Raw genomic sequence first — 21,399 nt, 5'->3', positions numbered from 1 at the left:
TCTGGTGTCAAAACGTGCGCTCCTTTTTGCATAGGTTCTGATGCATAGTGTGCTGGACACAGATAACCGGCAACTCGTGGATCATCCATATGAGCCGGGATGGACTAGATCTTTGACCTGCTTTCTCGTAGGCATCGATCGATCTGGACCATCAGGTTTATCAAAGCTTCTAGAGAATCTGGCACCCCCACTCGAGCCATCTCATCTTTTAATGGCTCAGAGAGGTCCAACCAGATTTGATAGTGGAGGTCTGTATCATTTCAATTAGCATCGGCACTGAATTGTCTAAAGTCCATTACATAGTCCTCTGCCACCCTGCAGCCTTGCTGGAGCCTATGGAGAGCAGCCTCGGAAGTTGCAGTCTGCTGGGGATCCTTGTACAACTATGCAATGGCATTGAAGAATATTGCCAAAGTTAACAGGAACAGATTCACCTGTTCAAGCAAGTGATGGGCCCAGGACTGGGGCTCAACTTGCAGTAGGCAGAGGACATACCCCACTTTGGCAGCTTCAAGTGAGAAGGTTCAGGGCTGTAATGCAAAAGCTCCTAATTTACTGCGATAGCCTGAAAACCTTTCTGGAGTCAGGGCTCTGGGTTGCAGTGGTAACCTCACCACAGAAGGTGGTCCTCCAGATGCAGTTGATGAAGCAGAAACGCTGTGAGCCGACTTGATAAAAATGCCTGGACAAATTCCTCAAGCCAGTTGCAACCTTCCTGCAGGTTTTTAATAGTTTGGGTAAGTGCGGACAGTTCATCCATGGGAGAGGCTCCTCGTTCCGGCTCAGACATGGCTGCTTTGTACCATCACGTAGGTACCAGGTGGTAGCAGAGCCCGAAATGAGGAAGGCCGCTCTAACACCTCTGACTCTGGGCCCCTGGTAGTGTGAACAGAATGCGCAGGAATGCAGGGTGGTACGATTGCCTGTAGGTCTTACCAGTAGCAGAGTGGGTAGGCCAGGCAGAAGAGGTCATCAGTAGCCTTCAGTGAAGCAGGAGGGGGGGTAGATGGCAGGCTGAAATTGGCGACAGTGGGCAGTTGATACATACACTGGTAGCAGACTGTAGAACAGCAGACACAGCAGGAAGCAGAGTCAGGAAAGCCAGGTCATACACTGACAAGACAGTTAAGGTAGAGGAGCAGGCAAAAGTGTGGTCTGGGTATAAGCTGGCTCAGGAGCCAATTGGTGGAGCTGAAGCAAATTGAGCAGACAGAAGCAGAAGTCGAGGACAAGCTGGGGTCGGTGCAGGCGGAGTTCAGAGAGTGGTCAGACAAACCAGGTTATCAACTAGAATCAAGATACAGAATAACAGGGTCACAGGATACAGGGAAGGCTGAAAGACAAAGCATTGATCCTGAGCACTGACAAAATTTAAATAGCCCATTGAGTGCCAACATTTGTCACCTGTACATGTGTGTGCCCATATGCATGTTCATACTTATTAGCCGACCACCTACGTGTACGCGAGGAAGCAGGAATTAGCCTGTGAAGTGGCACAGCAGTCCATCTAGAGGAATCCTGTTGTCTACTGGCAATTCCTTCCTGAAAACCTTCTTATTTTCACTCGGCTCTCAAAAAAGTCTCACTTTTGGTATCCCCATTCACGGGAGACGTAGCAGAGTGTGTTTTGGAGTGCAAAAACGTGGGCTTTCCAGGTCAGTTATCTCTACTTTGATTAATGCTAGGAAGGCAGCTTCTAGAGCTATATATTCTAGAGCCTGGAAAGCTTATGTTTCCTGGTGTGAGTCCAAGGGTTGGTACCCTCGGAGATATATCATAGGTAGAATTCTTACCTTTCTACAATTAAGCATAGAGATGAAGTTAGCCCTGAGTACTATTAACGGCCAAGTCTCAGCCTTATCAATTTTTTATTTCAAAGACTGCTTGCTATGCATTCTTTAGTCCAGAGTTTCATGCAAGGAGTGCTGCGGATTAATCCGCCAGTTAAATCACTCTTAAGCCCTTGGGACTTAAATATAGTTTTGTCAGTGTTACAAAAACAGCCATTCGAACCGTTGCAGCATGTTCCCTTAGTCCTTCTGACTAGGAAGCTGTTATTTTCGTTTGCTATATCCTCAACAAGGAGGATTTTAGAATTGGCTGCTCTTTGTGTCTCTTTCTTGGGTCTCAATAGCCAAGCCGTTAAATTTAGCGTTCGTAGCAGGTCATAGCAGGTCTGGCCTTAGTGGGAAGAGCCCTGGACCCTCCACTGCCATCCTTACGATCTATGTGTACCATGACCTTCAGGGCCATGCTGGTGCTACCAGTATTACCAATTTTCTTTCCAGCTTGATCCTGCAAAGAACTTGAGGTAGCAACTGAATCGGGGAAAAGTGCATAGATCAGTAAAACTGATCCCACGGGGTCACCAAAGCATCTGTTCCATATGCGAGTGGGTCCCCTGTCCTGAATGCAAAGTTGACTAGCTTAGTGTTGAATCTGGACGCTAGAAGACAAGCAGCTATGCATCTCTGATGTCGATGGACGCCAGAAGTTTTTCTCCTTGCAGGATGGAAACGACTGACTTGATTGACTCCATGCAAATGGAGGGGATTTTCAGGAACCAATTTAGATTAGGTAGATCTAGACTTGGTCTGACATCCCCATTTGGCTTTGGCACCATAATTAGGTTTGAGTAAAACCTCAAACCTTGCTCTTGTTTGGGAATCTGTCTGATCACCCCTTGAGCCAATAATCGGTCTAATGCTTGCAACAGGGATTGCCTTTTCCCTGGATCCTTGGGAACGTTTGATCTCAGAAAACGAGATGGTGGAAACTCAAAGCTCTAGCTTGTATCCTAGAGACACTGTCGAGAGAGTCCATTTGTCCTGAATCTCCCTTTGCCAGACTTCTGAGTACATCAGAAGTCTTCCCCCCAACCTTGGTGAGGGGAGATGCCTCTTCATAAGGAGGTCTTGTATTCTGCTTTGCAGACTTGTAGCCCCAGGTCTTCCTTCATGCCTGGTCTGATGGCAGAGGCCGTACAGTTTAAATGAAAAAACGCTTATATTTTCTTTTGACTGGCAAGAGAGTACAATTTCAGCTGGAAATAGTTTGAATGTATTTATCCAAACTATTGTCAAATAATCATTCTCTCTTAAAGGGGAAACTAGTTAGAAGGTTCTTACAAGGCGTCTCAGCTGCCCAACCCTTTAACCAAAGGGTCCTTTGCATATGTACAAGTACAAAACGCAAGGCGCGATTGCCTGGTGAATAGAATCCTTCATAGCATCTACAGCGAAGCATAATGCTTTAGGTAGCACGGCCAGTTCCTGTGCTTGTTGTGCAGGGAGCTCATCTGAGAGCATCTGTGAACTGGTCCTTAAAAGGACTGACAGAGGCCTATAGCTGCAATTGCAGGCTGAGCAACAGTACCTGCTAAGAAAAAAAGGATTTTAATAGACCTTCCAACTTCTTATCTGTTGGATCTTTAAGCATAAGCGCATTGTCCACTGGGTACGTTTTTTCACTTTGGAAATCGCAGCGTCAACTGCTGGAACTTTCCATCTTTTAGTGATTCTTTATTCCATAGGATAGCTTTGCAAGTCTCATTGGAAGGGAAAAAATGCTTATCCGGATGATCCCATTCGGTATAAATAAGCTTTTTTAGTAATGCGTGGACGGGAAACGCATGCAAAGGCTGTAAAGGCTTCAAAGAACCCAAGGAAGAGACTGGCCCTTCAGCTAACTCTGTTAGGGGTAGCATGCAAGTAGAGCGAACCATCTTTGCAAGCCTCTGTACTTCAGATTGTGAAGTAGGCATCCTTGGGAACTTCAAGTATTGTTTCCTCCGCAGAGAAATAATCGCATGTCTTTCCTCCCGATCATTTGAGGGCAATCAACCCCATCCTGTCCCCATAATTCTCTTGGACCCTCCACTGACTGTAAAGAGTCTAAGGTGGGGAGGGGGGGATCTAGGACGCTTCCTATACACTGGATAGAGGATGCGATTAAAGCCACTAATCTTCCTTCTAAGCCTTGTAAGGCAGAGGAAAATGCATCTTCAGTCAACTCTACAGGGGCTGAATTGTGTGAACCAGTTGCACCACCGCTAGCTTCCAATAACTCACCCTGGCTTGCCATGTCTGATCTCTCCAAAGAGAAAGACAGTATGGAGGCATAACTGGGGGGTTGACACCTTAGGTACCTTTACGGTAGGTCTGGAAGACATAGTGCAAAGCACAAGCAGAGGTACACACAAAATAATAGTTCTTTTGCTACTAACAATAGCTTTTCCTGTCTTGAAATGCCTGTTTACACCCTTATGCGTTCAGCGCTCTGGTGTCTCTTAGTGTGACAGACTGCCTCTCTTCAGTTAAAAAGTCTCTGAAATGAGAGTGTCTGATATACAACGCCTCAGGTGGAACCTGATTGGCATCCTCAGCTCTTCCCCTCAGCTATGTGGCAAGTGATGTGTGTGTGTGGACGTTACATCCAAACACAGCGCCACGTGACCTTGCGGACATGCCCCTCTGCGTTCTCAGGCCCTGCTAGGGACCCGGATGGCCAACACAAAGTAAGGTGAACATACTATACACCTCTACAAGGGGGGAGGGGAAGAGGGGAAGGGGAGGGGGGAGGGGAAGAGGGAGGGGAAGGGGGAGGGGAAGGGGGAGGGGAATGGGGGGAGGTTCTGTCAGCAGATTTATAGTTTTTTTTTAAACCACAGAAGCATAGGGCGTTTGCCAATGTTACTAGGTGGAAGTGCTGGGTTTTAATTAAACCATGCAGCTAAAGCAGCTGCGTCAACCAATCAGCCACGCCCATATAGAAGTTTATACACATCTCTGTATTAGCAACTGCTGTATTTTTTACCAAATCCCACAAGATCTATAGTAAGAACCCCCCTCTGCCACTGGGACCACACATGTTCTGAGACAGAGCTGCACCAAGACACATCATAGGTAGTTTAAGTTACTCCTTATAGAGGAGACATTTATAAGGCATATAAGGTATATTGAAGGAAAAAGCAAAGCTTCTTCCCTTACCTTGTCCCAGCTGCAGGATACTGCTGATTTAACAGACAGATCCAACTTTCACCCATCACAGCAGACTGCGTTTAAACACGCTCAAAGACTGGGGCCCTTTTAAAAGGGGTTCCGCTCTTTTGGGCCTTGTATAGTACCCCTCAGGACTTTAGGAAATGTAGCAAGACCAAAAAGCATCCTGGTTCCTAGGGTCCAGCTCTCAAAGAGAAGCATTACAGGCAAAACCTTGTTCTTGCATCGAGGTCCAGGTACCATCCTATGGCCTCAGTGGCGAGGATGGATCCGATTGTGGAGGTTTCTTTAAATCCAGCATGGATCCCCTCCTGGAGCTCCGCAGAGCACATCTTTACTCGTGACCAACACCTTAGACACTGGCGAAAAAACTGAATGCTCCCCGAAGGAGGAGGGGTTATATAGGGGAGTCAACTTCCTGTATTGGTTATACCAGTGTCAACACCTGAAGGTAGGCCTATAACCCACCAAGTAATTACTTGAGACTCTGTGTCCTATGATGTACAATAAAGAAAGATTAGTTGGAGATGTGATAGGCTTCCCTGAAGAGATATGTTTTTAGGGATCGCCTGAAGGTAGCAAGAGTAGGGGATACCCAGAAAGGTTGAGGTAGTGAGTTCCAGAGGATGAGAGAGGCTTTGGAGAAATCCTGGAGAAGGGCATGGGAGGATTAGACGAGAGAGCTTAACAGTAGAAGGTCTTGAGAAGAGCGGAGAGGGCGGTTTGGGATATGTTTGGAAACAAGATTGGTGATGTAGCTCGGGCAGAGTTGTGGATGGCTTTGTAAGTTGTGTTTAGTATTTTAAATTTAATTCGCTGGGCGATCGGGAACCAGTGTAGAGATTGGAGGAGAGGGTTGGCAGACAATGAGTGGTTGGTAAGGTGGATAAGTCTGGCAGCAGCTTTCATGATAGCTGTGTACAGCTCCAGTCAGACACATACTGTTCATGCAAACTTAGCTGACCCACACAAAAGGCAATGACTTCCTCTATAATGTCAATAAAGCACCCAGCTGTTCTTACCCATTACCAAGTCTTTGAACTGTGGGCCAATCCTCCAAAAGGAGTTAGTGCGCATGTTGGAATCCTATTATATTCAGTTATATGCCATCATCTCTCTCAAGATGTAATCTGCTGTTGAGGTGTTCATTGCAAATACGTATGTGGACTCATGTTTGCAGAGTTCAAAAATCATAATTGGCAGCATTTTCCTAAGAAAGAATTATCCTAACCGATGTAAAATTAAGTAGTGAATTGTGTCCCTTGACTGACCAAACATCCTCAAATATCTGTACATTAGTTCCTTAAAGGTGCTAATAAATCCATTATCAGAGACAGGGCAAAAATCATAGGCATGGGTTATACAAGTTAGTAAAACATGGCCCAGTTCAGATGAAATGAACATCCTCTTAAGCTGGTCATACATTAAACAATTTTCTTATTCAATTTCCTTTAAATTTAAATCAAACTATGTAGTATAAGGGCCTGCCTTACATACAAATTATAAAATGTTTAGATTTCACATATTATATAGCTTTGGTAAATCAAAAGGAAAATTTTACAAGAAAATTATATAATGTATGGCCAACCTTAATCTCTGTTCACATCTCACAGGTGCAATAGAGCACATGTTATTTTGTGTGTTTTCGTGCATCGCATTTAGGGTGGCCCATTAATTTCAATGTACTGCCCTATGCATGAGAAATGTGCCTGACCCATTTTAAAAATTGTGCTGCACTAAAACCTATGGCAGGGCAATACCCTGCATTTTGGCAAGCAAATTTGCAAGATATGTGGGGGTTCCATTCAGGGTTAATGGCATCACTGCATGTTTGCAAATGGGCAGTATGTTTTTGCGCAATGCAGGAAAGCATGCAATTTTTCAAACATTCCTGCAAATCATAGCGATAAGCACAACCTTACTCCATAATCCCCTCTTCCAGTTTTTGGTTTCATTTTCAGAAAGCAACGCAGGGGCTAACCCCATTTTACCCTCATGTAGTTTATTTATAATGAACTTCTCTGTTCCCTCAGTCGAAGAAACAGACAGGCCCCTATTTCATAATGTTATATAATGGATGTTCAGAGGTAAATATGATATATTACTTTAGTTTTCACCACTGTAAGATTCTGTTCCTGTCCCTGGACACCCAATAACTGTACTTTACTTGTCCTTTGTTGCTCTTGTACTTGATATTTGCTGTTTTTCTACTTCCTGTTACTTTTCTAATTGTTAAATTTTTTTTATTTATTTTTTTTCTTTCCCCTGTCCCTTTGTCAGTCTGTATTTCTTGTGGTTGTTCAAAAAACAAAAACACCACTACTCAATTTACTTTGATAATTACCTGTACTGTCAGTTCATGTTATCTTCCTTTGGGATAGTCCGACTCCTCCCTCTTGCTGAGTAGAGTCTGAATATTTCTCCATTCTCCCAATCTTCCAAGTCACTCAAATTGTTTAGTCACTTTTAAGTACCTTCCCATCTTCTTTACTTAAAAAATCATTGTATTTCAAAACTTTTACTTGCCAACCGCCAATTTACTGTATGTCAGCAGATTGGCATGGGCAGCAAAAGGGCATACCCGTAATTCCCTTTAAATTTTGCGCCTAGCGGGCATGCGTCCGCAGGTCCCGCGATCTTGATGTTTGCCGGTGGCTCGCGATTTCAGCGAGAAGAGGCAGAACCTGGAGATGCCTATGCAAACAAAGCATTTCCCTGTTCTGCCTAGCAACATGACAGGGATCGACCGCTCCCGATTACTGTTATCGTGAGCAGTGATCTGTCATGTTGTAGTGAGCCCACCACCCTACAGTTAGAACACATCCAGGGAACACACTTAACCCCTTGATCGCCCGCTAGTTTTTCACCCCTTCCCTAACAGTGCAATTTATACAGTAATCAGTGGCTATTTGTAGCTCTGATCGAAGTATAAATGTCAATGGTACCAAAATAGTGTCAAAAGTGTCCGATCTGCCCGCCATGTCGCAGTCCTGATAAAAAAATAAAAACGCAGATCGACGCCATTACTAGGAAAAAAATAAAAAACATTATAAAGAAAAATGCCATAAATCTATCCTCTATTTTGTAGACCCTATAACTTTTGCGCAAACCAATATACACTTATTGCAATTTTTTTTTTTTTTAAAACAAAATTATGTAGAAGAATACATATTGGACTAAACTGTGGAATAAATCTTTATTTTATATATTTTTTTGGGATATTATAGCAAAATAAAAAAGATAGCTTTTTTTCAAAAAATTTTTGTTTATAGCGCAACAAATAAAGGCTGCAGACGTGATCAAATAGCACCAAAAGAAAGCTCTATTTGTGGGGGAAAAAAAGGATGTCCATTTTTTTTTGGTACAACGTTGCACGACCGTGTGATTCTCAACTAAAGTGATGCAGTGCTGAATCGCAAAAAATGCTATGTTCAGAAAGGGGGTAAACCCTTCCGGGGCTGAAGTGGTTAAATTGGTCTAATGCTTTTGCTCTTTTTTGGATTTTTCAATTGTTTTGTTATAATAGTTTTCAGGTTACAGGTTGGCATCCATGAACTGGGGAGGATTTTAACTATTTTTGACTACTGAACAACCCATTGGTTTCATGTTACAATCCTTGCAATGTATGAATAAGAAACAAACGCACACTATTTGGACCACATTCAAACACCACTCGCATGGGAGTTTTGGTAGATTCTAAACCTGAATCTCAGCACTGCATAACCACAGTGCACTGCTAACTATTAAACCACAAAACTACTAAGTACACAATTGTATTATTCAATTCCATGTTTAACAGCAGTAACCCTGGATAGTTAGATTAATTATATTTACACCGCTTCTTTAACACAGCCACAAATAGAAGTAATATATTTTCAGAATTCAATTACCTGACTCATTTGTCCATGAAGAGGGATGGCAGTAAAACCAAGATTTCTCAATAATGAGGACACTCTCTGAGTGTTGTTACATGTGCTGCAGAATATCATAAAAGAGTTTCCAGCCAACTCATTCAAAATGTACACTAAATAACTGTCCTGGAAGAGAAAAACACAAAATAAAAAAAAATCTTACATGATGAGAACATTTTCCTTTCTAACGAACTTGTTGTAAACCTCAGAAATGAAATCTGAGCAAAGCACATATTTCTATAGTGTTACTTGCCTCTCTCCAAAGCACTAATTCCACGTACACACGATCGGACTATCGGGCGGACAATCCGCCCGTGTGTGGGCTCCGGCTGACATTTTTTTCTCATAAGTCCGAAGGACTTAAAGAGAAGTTTTGACTCAAAATTGTCTACCGGATTCAGCAGTCCGGCGGACAATCCGAGCGCCTGTGCGCTAGTCTGCCGGACTTTTGAAATGAACGGACTTGCCCACACACGGAGAAAAGTCCGTTCATTTTGAACGCGGCTCCAGGTAGACGGGACTAGTGCAAGAGAACAATATCGCCGCCTCCATCGGCAAGATTGACACCTCGCTAGCCCTGTCACCTGGTATGGACATAAAGGGGAAGCCCTACGCCGAAAAAACGGTGAGGGGGTCCCCCCAAAGACCATATCAGACCCTTATCCCAACACACAGCCCGCCCACCCCAAAGCACCTTGTCTCCATGTTGATGAGGACAAGTGCCTCTTCCCGACAACCCTGGCCATTGCTTGTCGGGGTCTGCGGGCGGAGGGCTTATCAGAATCTGGGAGCCCCCAGATAGCGGCCCCCCACCCTACCCATTCACCTGGTGAAAAAAAAAAAGTGTAAAGAAAAAACACAACACGTTCTTAAAATAATTGCACAGCTCTGGTGGTCTTCCGTCTTGGGGGGTCTTCTCGCCGGACTACTCCGCTATCTTCTGCTAGCTCTTTTACTAGCAGAGGAGCCCGGCTTTCTTCTTCGTCGTCTTCTGGGGTCTTGTCCCCCTCTTGGTTCTTCTTGCCGGGCCAACGCCATCTTCTTCCAGCTGTTTTACTAGCGGTGGCCCGGTCTTCTGTCACCGTCACCTCTTCTTCCGACTAAAGGGGGTCTTGTCTCCCCTCTTCGGTTTTTCTTGCCGGGCCTCCGCTTTCTTCTTCCAGCTCTTTTACTAGCGGTGGCCCGGTCTTCTGACGCTGCCACCTTCTTCTCCTCTTCTTCCTTGAGATGTTGACTCAATGCTCTCTGGCCGCAATGACAGGGACGCGTTGTGCGGCGACTTATATAGGGACAAGGCACGGGGTCACTGGGTGATGCCAGCATCCTCTGGGACTGTGGCATCAAAAGGGGAAAGGGTCACATATGACATCACCCGGTGATCTCGCCCATTGTTGCCGCACAACACGACCCTGTCAATGCGGCCGGAGAGAGCGTCGAGTCAACATCTCAAGGAAGAAAAGAAGAAGAGAAGAGAAGGCTGCGGCAACAGAAGACCGGGCCACCGTTAGTAAAAGAGCTGGAAGAAGAAATCGGAGGCCTAGCAAGAAGAACTGAAGAGGAGGACAAGACCCCCGAAGTCAGAAGAAGAGCTGGCGCTGACAGAAGACCGGGCTACCGCTAGTAAAAGAGCTACAGGAAGATAGCGGAGGCCCGGCAAGAAGAACCGAAGAGGGGGACAAGACCCCCGAAGAGGGGGACAGAACCCCAGAAGTCGGAAGAAGACCCCTGGATGGTGGCGATGACAAAGAAGAAAGCCAGGCTCCTCTGCTACTAAAAAAGCAGCAGAAGATAGCGGAGGAATCCGGCAAGAAGACCCCCCCAAGACGGAAGACCACCGGAGCTGTGCAATAAATCATTTTAAAAACATGTGTTATGTTTTTTTCTTTACACTTTTTTCACCAGGTGAATGGGTAGGGGTACATGGTACCCCAATACTTATTCACATATGGTGGGGGGGCAGTATCTGGGGGCCCCCTTATTAAAGGGGGCTCCCGGATTCCGATAAGCCCCTCGCCCCCAGACTGACAACCAACGACCAGGGTTGTCGGGAAGAGGCCCTAGTCATCATCAACATGGGGACAAGGTGCTTTGGGGTGGGGGGGCCGCAGGGGCCCCCCTTCCCCAAAGCACTCCCCATGTTGAGGGCACGCGGCCTGGTACGGCTCAGGAGGGGGGTGCTCGCTCGTCCCCACCCCTTTTCCTGACCGGCCGGGCTGTGTGCTCGGATAAGGGTCTGATATGGACTTTGGGGGGACCCCCACTGTTTTTATGGCATAGGGCTTCCCGTTTAAGTCCATACCAGGTGACAGGGCAAGGTATCAATCTCGCCGATGGAGGCAGCGACATTGATCTCCTGTGTCTACCTGGAGCCGCGTTGATTAGACTTTTCTCTGCGTGTGGGCAAGTCCGTTAATTTCAAAAGTCCGGCCGGCTCCCGCCCTAGTCTGGCGGATTGTCCGCCAGACCTAGTCTGCCCGAAAAGTCTGGTCGTGCGTGGGCAGGTCCGCTTGTTCGGAAAGTCAGACGGACCTCTGCTGCAAAGTCCGGCGGTTTGTCCGCCGGATAGTCCGATGGTGTGTTCGCGGCATTAGTGTCATTTCTCTGCTGTTTAGTTCCTCTGTTATCTGCATTAGTCACTTCTGACAAATTTTCCTGACACCAAGAGCTACAGGGCAGGAAGCTCGAGCTCACTGACAGCTTCAGCTCTGATTCTGGGGGGTTCCCCTTCCCTCCAATCAGCTATAAGGGTACTTTCACACTGGGGCGAGGGTCCATTAGCAGTAAAGACTCGCTAGCCTCAGCGGCTGTAGAAAGGGTTAAAAGCACCCGTGTTGCAGCAATACAGAAGCGCTTTTCAGGCCGATTCATTTCAATAGGCATGTTGCTTGCAGGACTTTTTTCCCAACCGGCAAGCGCACTGCCCCAGTGTGAGAGCACTCAGGCTTTCATACTGGGGAGGCATGAGAGGCGCTTTTCAGGTGCTATTTTTAGCGCTTAAATGCCTGAAAAGCGCCTCAGTGTGAAAGGGGTCTAAGAGCTCTTGTACAGTGTATAGCTGCAGCTCTCCACCACCTAATTTGTGAGTCTGACAAATGCTTTTCATCCCTGAGTTTTACAAAGATTTACAAAACAAATGGCTGCAAATACACAAGTACAGCTTATGTGGGAGGATGTGTTCTACTGGGTATAGGTAAGGGTTAACCACTTTACAGGACCAGAATCACATGCACGACATGAACCATATAATTTATCACAGTGTGTATAGGAAATATATTTTACCAAGAAATGCCAAAATACAAACTAGAAACCTTTTCACCAACTTAAGAAATTGCAGGTAAAAGCAAAGAGAAATGTAAAACTATATAGTGATATAAAGTATAATAAAAAAATGATTAAACCACGTCCCCTTAAGCGAGTCTGCTGGCTGACTACATAATCAGATCACATAAGGTAGCAGGGACAAGCAGCAATCTTAGCGCTTTGGTGATACAGGCTTTTGCAGGCAAAAAACATGCAAACAATATTTTAAATTCACGAGTAATCTTAGGGGTAGATTTTTCTTTCCTAGGTGTCCCTTACCATTTCTGGCGTCAGCATGATGGGAACATGAATTACTTTTCGGTAGTTGTAATAAATAGAAGAAAAGTCACTGAATAATTATTGTTTCAAAAAGAAACGTACACAAAAATAGGTGCCCGTTTTTGCAGTAAAAATTCAGGCATTAATTAGGTTTTAAGAAATACACATTTATGGTAAGGACTTTTGAACCTTTACTGGAGATATTGAGTGAGAGAACACACCAAGCTTAATTTCCAACCATGCCTTTTTTTGTGCACAATCTTGTATAGAGGTTATGCTGAATGTGTACCATACGATACATAAAAGGGCATAACACTGAAATTTTAAGTTTACATAGATTTCTCCAAACAAAAATTAATTAAGTATGCTCTATATTTTATGATGCATTCATACGTAGCCAGGTCCCCTGGCTAAATTGCTTGTGCTGGGGTGGGGGAGACCTTACAGTGTCATATCCTGAATGCAGAGTGAGAACCTACAGAAGAGCAAAGGATCCAAGGGCAAGTAGTTGAAAGAGAAATCTACACTGGGGACTGATCGTCGTAGACTACAAATTCCAGCTGGCTTTAGGGAGAGAACAAAAAGCTGGGAGAGGTGATAAATAGTCTCTCCTTCTAGCAGAATGACCTGGACGATCCCAGGAATGCAAGCCGGCACTGAGGCCTAGGCAGCAAGGGGGAGCCTCCGGTTGGCGTGTGTGGAACCTGTCATTGGCAGCTTCTCGTCGGTCCGGTGACAAATTAGGGGTCACCCCATATCATAGGATCTTCAGGAGTCTGCTTCAGGATCTTCCCACTATTTTTTTGAGCCTGCCATCATCTGGAATGGTGAGCAGGCAAAAGCCTATTCCCTTTACACCCCAAGAGTCAATTTATGCAGACACCTTTACCTTGATTCTCTTTGCTAAATTCCTAATAAGGAGACACTTTACATTTTTCAATGTGATGGCTCAAAAAGCTGTGAGTGACCAATGTTTTTATTTACTATGATGAGTGGCACCGAAATCGGGCTCTAATTAGAGACATTAAGGTATCGATTTTTGTCTGATATCTGCCTGCCTCCCTTGGTGACCTTAAAGTTGATTTCCATTTTTATCACTTTAGTTTGTTGGGATCAAGCTGGTTCAAACTGACGATTTCCTTCAGTAACCGCTGCGCTGGCTCAAAACACTTTATGTACTGCATGTAGCTTCCGCTACAACAGTACACAGTGCAGGGTTCCAGCGGTGAGAAAGACTACCCATTTCACAACCACAACAATAGAGAGTCGGTTTGAGAGGCGCTCAACCATTCAAAGGCAGCTTTGTATTCTATGAATGAATACAAATCATTTGGACAGCGTGAGGTCATCAACCTGCCCCTCCAACTCCAATTAGAGTAAGCTTTGTATTCAATCACAGAAAACAAAGCTGCATATAAAGACCCAGTCTGCATAGTTCCGGGTGTGAGACAGTCAGAGTCTGTCTCACAGTTGGACCCCAGCTCTGTGTACGGTGTGTAGCTGAAGCTACAAAGAGGCAGTGCGGAACTTAGTGATGCAAATAGTTAGTTTAGACCAACTTGGTCCAAACAAACTAGTTAAAGTAACAGGAAACATGGAAGTCAGCATTAAGCACACAGCACAGTCCCCCTGTCAGAAGACAAAGGCACAGCAAAGGAGATAGCCACACCAACATCGCTTTTGTTAGCACAGCAACATGTTTTTTGGGGGGTTTAGCCAAGGTTGTTTCATCTCTAGTTAATATTGACCAAACAGGTTTCATGTAGGGGTGCACCGAATGGGTTTTTTGGTGCCGAAACCGATACCGAAAATGAAAAATACACTAGGCTGAAAACCGAAACTAAAAATGGCTTTTTTTGTATATTAAAAAATAAATTTATATAAAATTGTCTTATATTATTATTCAATATAGTATAAATTTTATGAAGAATAGTCCAGTGATGTAAATAAGTACTTTAACCACTTAAGAACCGGTCCTTAGCCGAATGATGGCTACAGGACGGTTGCTTAACTCTGGGAGGCTTTCATATGACATCCTCCCAGAATTCCGGTCTTGCGCACCCCCCTGGGGCGCGCACTCGAAAGCAACCGTGACCGCCGGGTCCTGGATCACGGTAAACGGCTGCTCATCGCGGCCGTTTACCATGTGATCGCTCCGTCAAATGATGGAGCGATCACTTGTAAAAAAAAGCAGCGCCATGACGCCGGTTCCTCCCTCCCCTCTCTGTACCGATTGGTACAGTGGAGGGGCGAGATCGGTGTCAGCAACGCTGTGGGCTTGATCTGCATTGCCTACAGCACTGCTCACTGACAATTAACCCCGCAATACCCTGCCAATAACCAGCAATGCCCTGCCAATACACAGCAATGCTCTCCCAATACTCTGCAATACCCACCAATAAATTGGAAAACCCAGCAATACTCTGCCATAAATTGCCATACTCAGTCATACTCAGTGATACCCTGCAATACTCGGTGATACCTAGCCATGCTCAGCCAGGCTCGGCTGTACTTGGCCTCTGTATGTGGTCAGAATGTGGAAGTCTCGCACATGTGGTATCGCTGTACTCAGGAGGAGTAGGATAATCTATTTTGATGTGTAATTTTTCGTATGTACATGCTATGTGTGTTAGAAATATTGCCAAATGGACAACTTTGTGTTAAAAAAAAAATGCATTTTAACCACTTCCCGCCCGCCGGCTCTCATATGACATCCTTGACTTTGTGCAGGGATATTTGAATGATTCCCTACACCTTAAGAATGATCATAGTGGCTGTTCCGCTGCTTGATCGTTCTTACTGGAGGCGAGAGGGGACACCTCTCCCCCCCCCCCCGTCACCCTCCGGTGCTTCTCCAGAAACTTTTTTTTTTTATTTGTTTTTTTTTTATTTCAGGCTTCCCAGCCTAGAGGTGAGATGTGGGGTCTTATTGACCCCATATCTCACTATAAAGAGTTCCTGTAATGCCATATTCCTATTACAGGGGATATTTACATTCATAGTTAGTCAGGTTGAAAAAAGTCCATCCAAAAAAAAAAAAAAAAAAAGATATAGATATAGATATAGATATATATATATATAAAATCATACCAGCCCACATACCCAATTCTATACCCACAGTTGATCCAGAGGAAGGCAAAAAAAAACCAGCAGAGCATGATCCAATTTGCTAAAGCAGGGGAAAAAATTGCTTCCTGATCCCCCGAGAGGCAATTGGATTTTCCCCGGATCAACCTGACCTATAAATGTTAGTACCCAGTTATATTATGTACACTTAGGAAATAATCCAGGCCTTTCTTAAAGCAATCCACTGAGCTGGCCATAACCACCTCTGCAGGGAGTCTATATCACATTTTCACAGCTCTTACTGTGAAGAAATCTTTCCGTATTTGGAGATGAACTCTCTTCTCCTCTAGACGTAAAGAGTGCCCCCTTGATCTCTTTGTTGACTGTAAAGTGAATAACTCGACACCAAGTTCCCTATATGGACCCCTTATATATTTGTACATGTTGATCATATCCCCCCTTAATCTCCTCTTATCAAGAGTGAGTAAATTCAGTTCCTCTAATCTTTCCTCATAGCTGAGCTCCTCCATGCCTCTTATCAGTTTGGTTGCCCTTCTCTGCACTTTCTCCAGTTCACCGATATTCTTTTTGAGAACTGGTGCCCAAAACTAAACTGCATATTCCAGATGAGGTCTTACTAATGATTTGAACAGGGGCAAAATGATATCGCTCTCTGGAGTAGATACCTCTCTTAATACAGGAAAAGACTTTGCTCGCTTCGGAAACTGCAGCTTGGCATTGCATGCTATTATTGAGCTTATGATCTACCAAAACCCCCAGATCCTTCTCCACTATGGATTCCCCCAGTTGTACTCCCCCTAGCATGTATGATGCATGCATATTCTTAGCCCCCAAGTGCATAACTTTACATTTATCAACGTTAAACCTCATCTGCCACATAGTCGCCCAATTAGACAGAGCATTGAGGTCGGCTTGTAAATTGGAGACATCCTGTAAGGACGTTATTCCACTGCATAGCTTGGTGTCATCTGCAAACATGGAAATGTTACTTTTGATCGCAGACCCAATATCATTTATAAAGATATTAAAAAGTAAGGGTCCCAACACTAAACCTTGGGGTACACCACTGATAACCTTAGACCATTCAGAGTAAGAATCATTAACCACTACTCTCTGAATTCTGTCTTTTAGCCAGTTTTCTATCCATTTACAAACTGATATTTCCAAACCTGTAGACTTCACCTTACACATGAGCCGTGTGTGTGGAACTGAATCTAACGCTTTTGCAAAATCCAAATATATCACGTCCACCGCCACCCCTCTGTCCAAGGTTTTGCTTACCACCTCATAAAAAGAAATCGGGTTAGTCTGACAACTTCCGTCTTTCATGAATCCATGCTGTCTGTTGCTCAAAATATTTTTATCCTGCAAGAACTTTTCTATGTGGTCTTTTATTAATCCCTCCAGTATCTTCCCAACTATAGAAGTTAAACTAACGGGTCTATAATTGCTTGGTAAAGACTTTGTTCCCTTTTTAAATATAGGCACATTGGCCCTGCGCCAATCCAGTGGTACTATTCCTGTCATTAATGAGTCCCTAAAAATTAGATACAATGGCTTTGAAATTACAGAGCTCAATTCTTTTAGGATCTGTGGGTGGATGCCATCAGATCCAGGTGCTTTATCCACCTTTATTCCGTCAAAATATTTCTGGACCATATCACTTTTGAGCCATTGTGGATTTGGGGCTGCGTCAGTACCACCCCCATTATGGACATGAGCTCCCCCACGCTCCTTTGTATACACAGAGCTGAAGAAAGTATTTAATAAGTTAGCCTTCTCTTGGTCCCCAGTCACCCACTCCAGATTATTTTGCAAAGGGCCTACATGCTCAGACTTAACCTTTTTACTATTAATATATTTGAAGAATTTTTTGGGGTTTGTCCTACTATCTTTTGCCATCTGTCTTTCATTTTGAATTTTTGCATCCTTGATTTCCTTTTTACATATTCTGTTATATTCCTTGTAACATTTAAATGACACTAGCGTTCGTTCATTTTTATATTTTTTAAAAGCTCTTTTTTTTATAGTTTATAGCTTTTTTTAACTTTGGCCGTGAGCCACATCGGTTTTATTTTTAACCTTTTAAACTTATTGCCCATGGGAATATACTTTGCCGTGAGATCACTAACAGTCTTTTTGAAGAATTCCCATTTCTGTTCTGTGACCATTGGTGCCAATATTCTCTCCCAGTCTAAGTCCTGGAGAGCAGCCCTCATCCTTAGAAAATTTGCTCTCTTGAAATTAAGTGTTTTTATCTTTCCCGTATGTGATTTTTGCTTACAGCTAACATCAAAATAAATCATGTTATGGTCACTGCTACCCAGATGTTCCTTTATCTGAACATTAGTAATACGTTCTGCATGGTTTGAGATTACCAGGTCCAACAGAGCATCATTCCTAGTTGGGGCCTCAATAAACTGGACCATAAAATTTTCCTGTAATAGGTTTACACATTTTTGCCCTTTAACTGTCCCAGCAGTGCCATTACCCCAGTCAATTTCTGGGTAGTTAAAATCCCCCATTATTATCACTGTCCCACCCCCTGCAGCCCTTTCTATCTCTGCAAGGAGCTGAGTCTCCACCTCCTCATTAACATTGGGTGGCCTATAACAAATTCCAATGATTAACTTTGAACTACGCACATCTGTATGCAGTTCCACCCATAATGCCTCAGACTCATCACACTCTCCGTCCACCAGGTCCTCTTTCTCACTCGCTTTGAGATCATTTCTCACATACAGACAGACCCCTCCACCTTTCCTTTTTACTCTGTCTTTCCGAAAGAGTGCATAGCCAGGAATATTAATAGCCCAGTCATGTGAGGAATGAAGCCAAGTTTCAGCAATACCGATTACATCATAGCTCTCCTGATGCACCAGAGCTTCCAACTCGCCCATTTTGCTTGGCAGACTTCTGGCATTGGCGAACAAACATTTTAATGTATTAATACATTTTGACCGGTCACATACTATCCTCTTGGGCGTTCCAAGATTACAACTAGGACCTGCCACCATATCCACCTTGGGTTTATGTGCTTTGGTTACCCCACCACTAATGCCCCTAATATTACCCTCTGGAATATGCTCCACGCTGACTACCTCTATCTCTGAACCCTCCCCCCCATCGCCTAGTTTAAAAACCCCTCTAACTTTATGGCCATCCTTAATCCCAGCTGATCTTCACCCTCCTCATTTAGGTGCAGTCCGTCCCTTCTATAGTACCGGTTATCGACTGAGAAGTCGTCCCAGTCCTCCAGGAACCCAAACCCCTCCTTACTACACTAGCTTTTGAGCCACTTGTTTACTTCCCTAATCTCCCTCTTCCTTTCTGGTGTGGCTCTATGTACTGGTAGTATTCCTGAGAATACTATCTTGGAGGTCCTTTTCCTCAATTTAGCTCCCAAGTCCCTAAAATCATTCTTTAGGACACTCCATCTGCCTCTGACTTTGTCATTGGTGCCAACGTGCACCATGACAGCTGGGTCTTCCCCAGCCCCTCCCAGTAATCTGTCCACCAGATCCGTGATGTGCCGAACCCGAGCGCCCGGCAGACAACATACAGTTCGGCACTTCAGGTTGTTGTTAAAGATTGGCCTCTCTGTCCTCCTAAGAATATAGTCCCCTACCACCAGAATCTGTCTTTCCTTTTCCTTCGCTCTCCCCCCCACCCACTCTCACTGGAGGAGCTCTTCTCCTGGTAGCTAGGAGAATCCCTCAGCTCCAGTAGTGCTGGTCCCTGACTGGGATCACCAATGTCACTCAATGGAGCGTACTTATTGGGATGCTCCAGCCCTGGATTGGCCTCCCTGGCACTTGCCCCTCTAACCTTCCTGTCACCCATCTACTCTCCGCTAGTGCCTGCACCTCTGTCTCCATCCAACTCTGTGCTGGCCCCTGCCGTGTACGTTCCTGGCTTTCATTGAGGGTGGAGGGTCCTCTCAGTGCTGACAGTTGCTTCCCCAGATTCAGAACCTGGGCTTCCAGGGAAACAATGTGCTTACATTTTGCACAGCAGTATTCACCCTCGATCAGATGATCAAGGAACGCATACATGCCGCAAGATGTACACCGAGTCGCTTCTCCACACCCGGCAGTCATCGTACCTATTAATTTAATTCCTTGTAATAGGAATAAAAGTGATCAAAAAATAAATTTTTGGTGAAAAAAAATGTTAAACTAAAATAAAGTAAAATGAATAAAAATAAAAAAATAAAATTTAAAGTGCCCCTGTCCCCATGTGCTCGCATGCAGAAGCGAACGCATACGCAAGTCCCGCCCACATATAAAAATGGTGTTCAAACCACACATGTGAGTTAGAGCGAGAGCAATAATTTTGGCTCTAGACCTCCTTTGTAATTCAAAACATGTAACCAGGACACTGGTTTCAGATTTATTCAAGAACAGTAAGCTGATCCCTTTTGAAACTCTAGCGATTAAATATGATATTCCCTCTACAGCCTATTTTACCTATTTGCGAATAGCTTCTTTTCTAAAACAGCATGGAGGGACCATGGTGCTAATCCCTCACAAGGCATGGTCGTTCTGGACTGATGTGGCGAAAGTCAGAGGAGGTATTTCCCTTTTCTATGATCTATTACAATCTAAAAGTGATTTTACGAAAATACATCCTTTCCAGAAGTGGGAGAGAGATCTAGACACCTCATTCTCAGATGAGCAATGGAAAGCAGCTATTAAGAGCACTGGTCGCTACATCAGATCCATGACACATTAGGAAACAACACAAACTACTTTTAAGGTGGTACTTCACCCCATATATTACAGCAAAATTTGCAAAGGGGAACTCAGACGCCTGCTGGCGAGGATGTGGAAAAGTGGGTATGCTGTTGCATATGGTGTGGGAGTGTCCTTGTACTAGAAATTGTTGGAGAGGAGTTTTTGCTCTCATCTCCAGAACCACTGGCATTCTTAGAGAAGCAACCCCTGAACTGGCAATTCTAAACATACACATAGACCAATTTCCGCCATCCCTTAGATTTATTGTAACCCAAATATTGACAACAGCCAGACTCTTGATAGCCCAAAAATGGAGAGCCCCGGATCCTCCCTGTTTAAGCGAACTAAGCAAAAAAATAGATGAAACTTTTAAATATGAACAAATTCTTTTCACATCAGAGGGGAAATCCTCTGCCTTGTATTTTCAATGGGCACCTTGGATCGGCACTAGAGACATTGTATAACTTTCTGCCTTAACCTTATCCTCTTTTTCTTTCTGTTTTACTGCTCAGTTATATAAAAATTTTGGCTGTCATTAAAAGGAGATATTACTATATCCATGAACAGATGTGGCTACTTATCCTGTATCTGCTTGATAAGATTCTGTGTCTATCGGTATTTTTGTTTGCAACTTTTCTCCTGTATGCTGTACAAGTGTCTATGCGTTATCAATATGTTGTTTTGATATCTGTATCTCATCAGCCTTTCAATAAAAAAAAAAAAAAAAAAAAAAAAAACATGTAACCAGTAAAAAAAATTTAAAGCGTCGCCTATGGGGATTTTTAAGTAGCAAAGTTTGGCGCCATTCCACAAGCGTGTGCAATTTTGAAGGGTGACATGTTAGGTATCTATTTACTTGGCGCAACTTCATCTTTAACCACTTCAATACCCGGCTATAGTCATACGACGGCCACAAATGGGATCTCCCATACTGGGTAGACGTCATATGATGGCCTCTGTATTTCACCACTCCTGCAGGCCCCCAGGGGCCCGCAGCGCGGCGATCGTGGATGAGCCATGTCCCTCGGACACAGCCCATCCCCCATCTGTGGGATTTTCCTACCCATCCACACACCCCCCCCCCCC

General features: G+C 44.3%; 1 protein-coding gene across 3 annotated transcripts in view; it reads right to left on the bottom strand.

The window, feature by feature from the left end:
- DDX47 (DEAD-box helicase 47) overlaps positions 1 to 21,399 on the bottom strand; it is a 612,119-nt gene that overhangs the window by 228,483 nt on the left and 362,237 nt on the right. For 2 of the 3 annotated variants that reach the window (XM_077452460.1, XM_077452459.1), the window contains exon 8: positions 8,891 to 9,037. The exons of the other annotated variant lie outside the window; for it this stretch is intronic. In XM_077452460.1, the coding sequence (XP_077308586.1) occupies positions 8,891 to 9,037 (147 nt within the window). The remainder of the gene's footprint in view (positions 1 to 8,890; positions 9,038 to 21,399) is intronic. 3 annotated transcript variants of the gene reach the window in all.

The sequence above is a fragment of the Lithobates pipiens genome, unplaced genomic scaffold, assembly GCF_037356315.1.
Source record: "Lithobates pipiens isolate NorthernLeopardFrog02 unplaced genomic scaffold, aLitPip1_a1.2 Scaffold_23, whole genome shotgun sequence".
Lineage (NCBI taxonomy): Eukaryota > Metazoa > Chordata > Amphibia > Anura > Ranidae > Lithobates > Lithobates pipiens.
The sequence above is the reverse complement of the archived record's forward strand: the minus strand, read 5'-3'. Positions and strand labels throughout refer to the sequence as shown.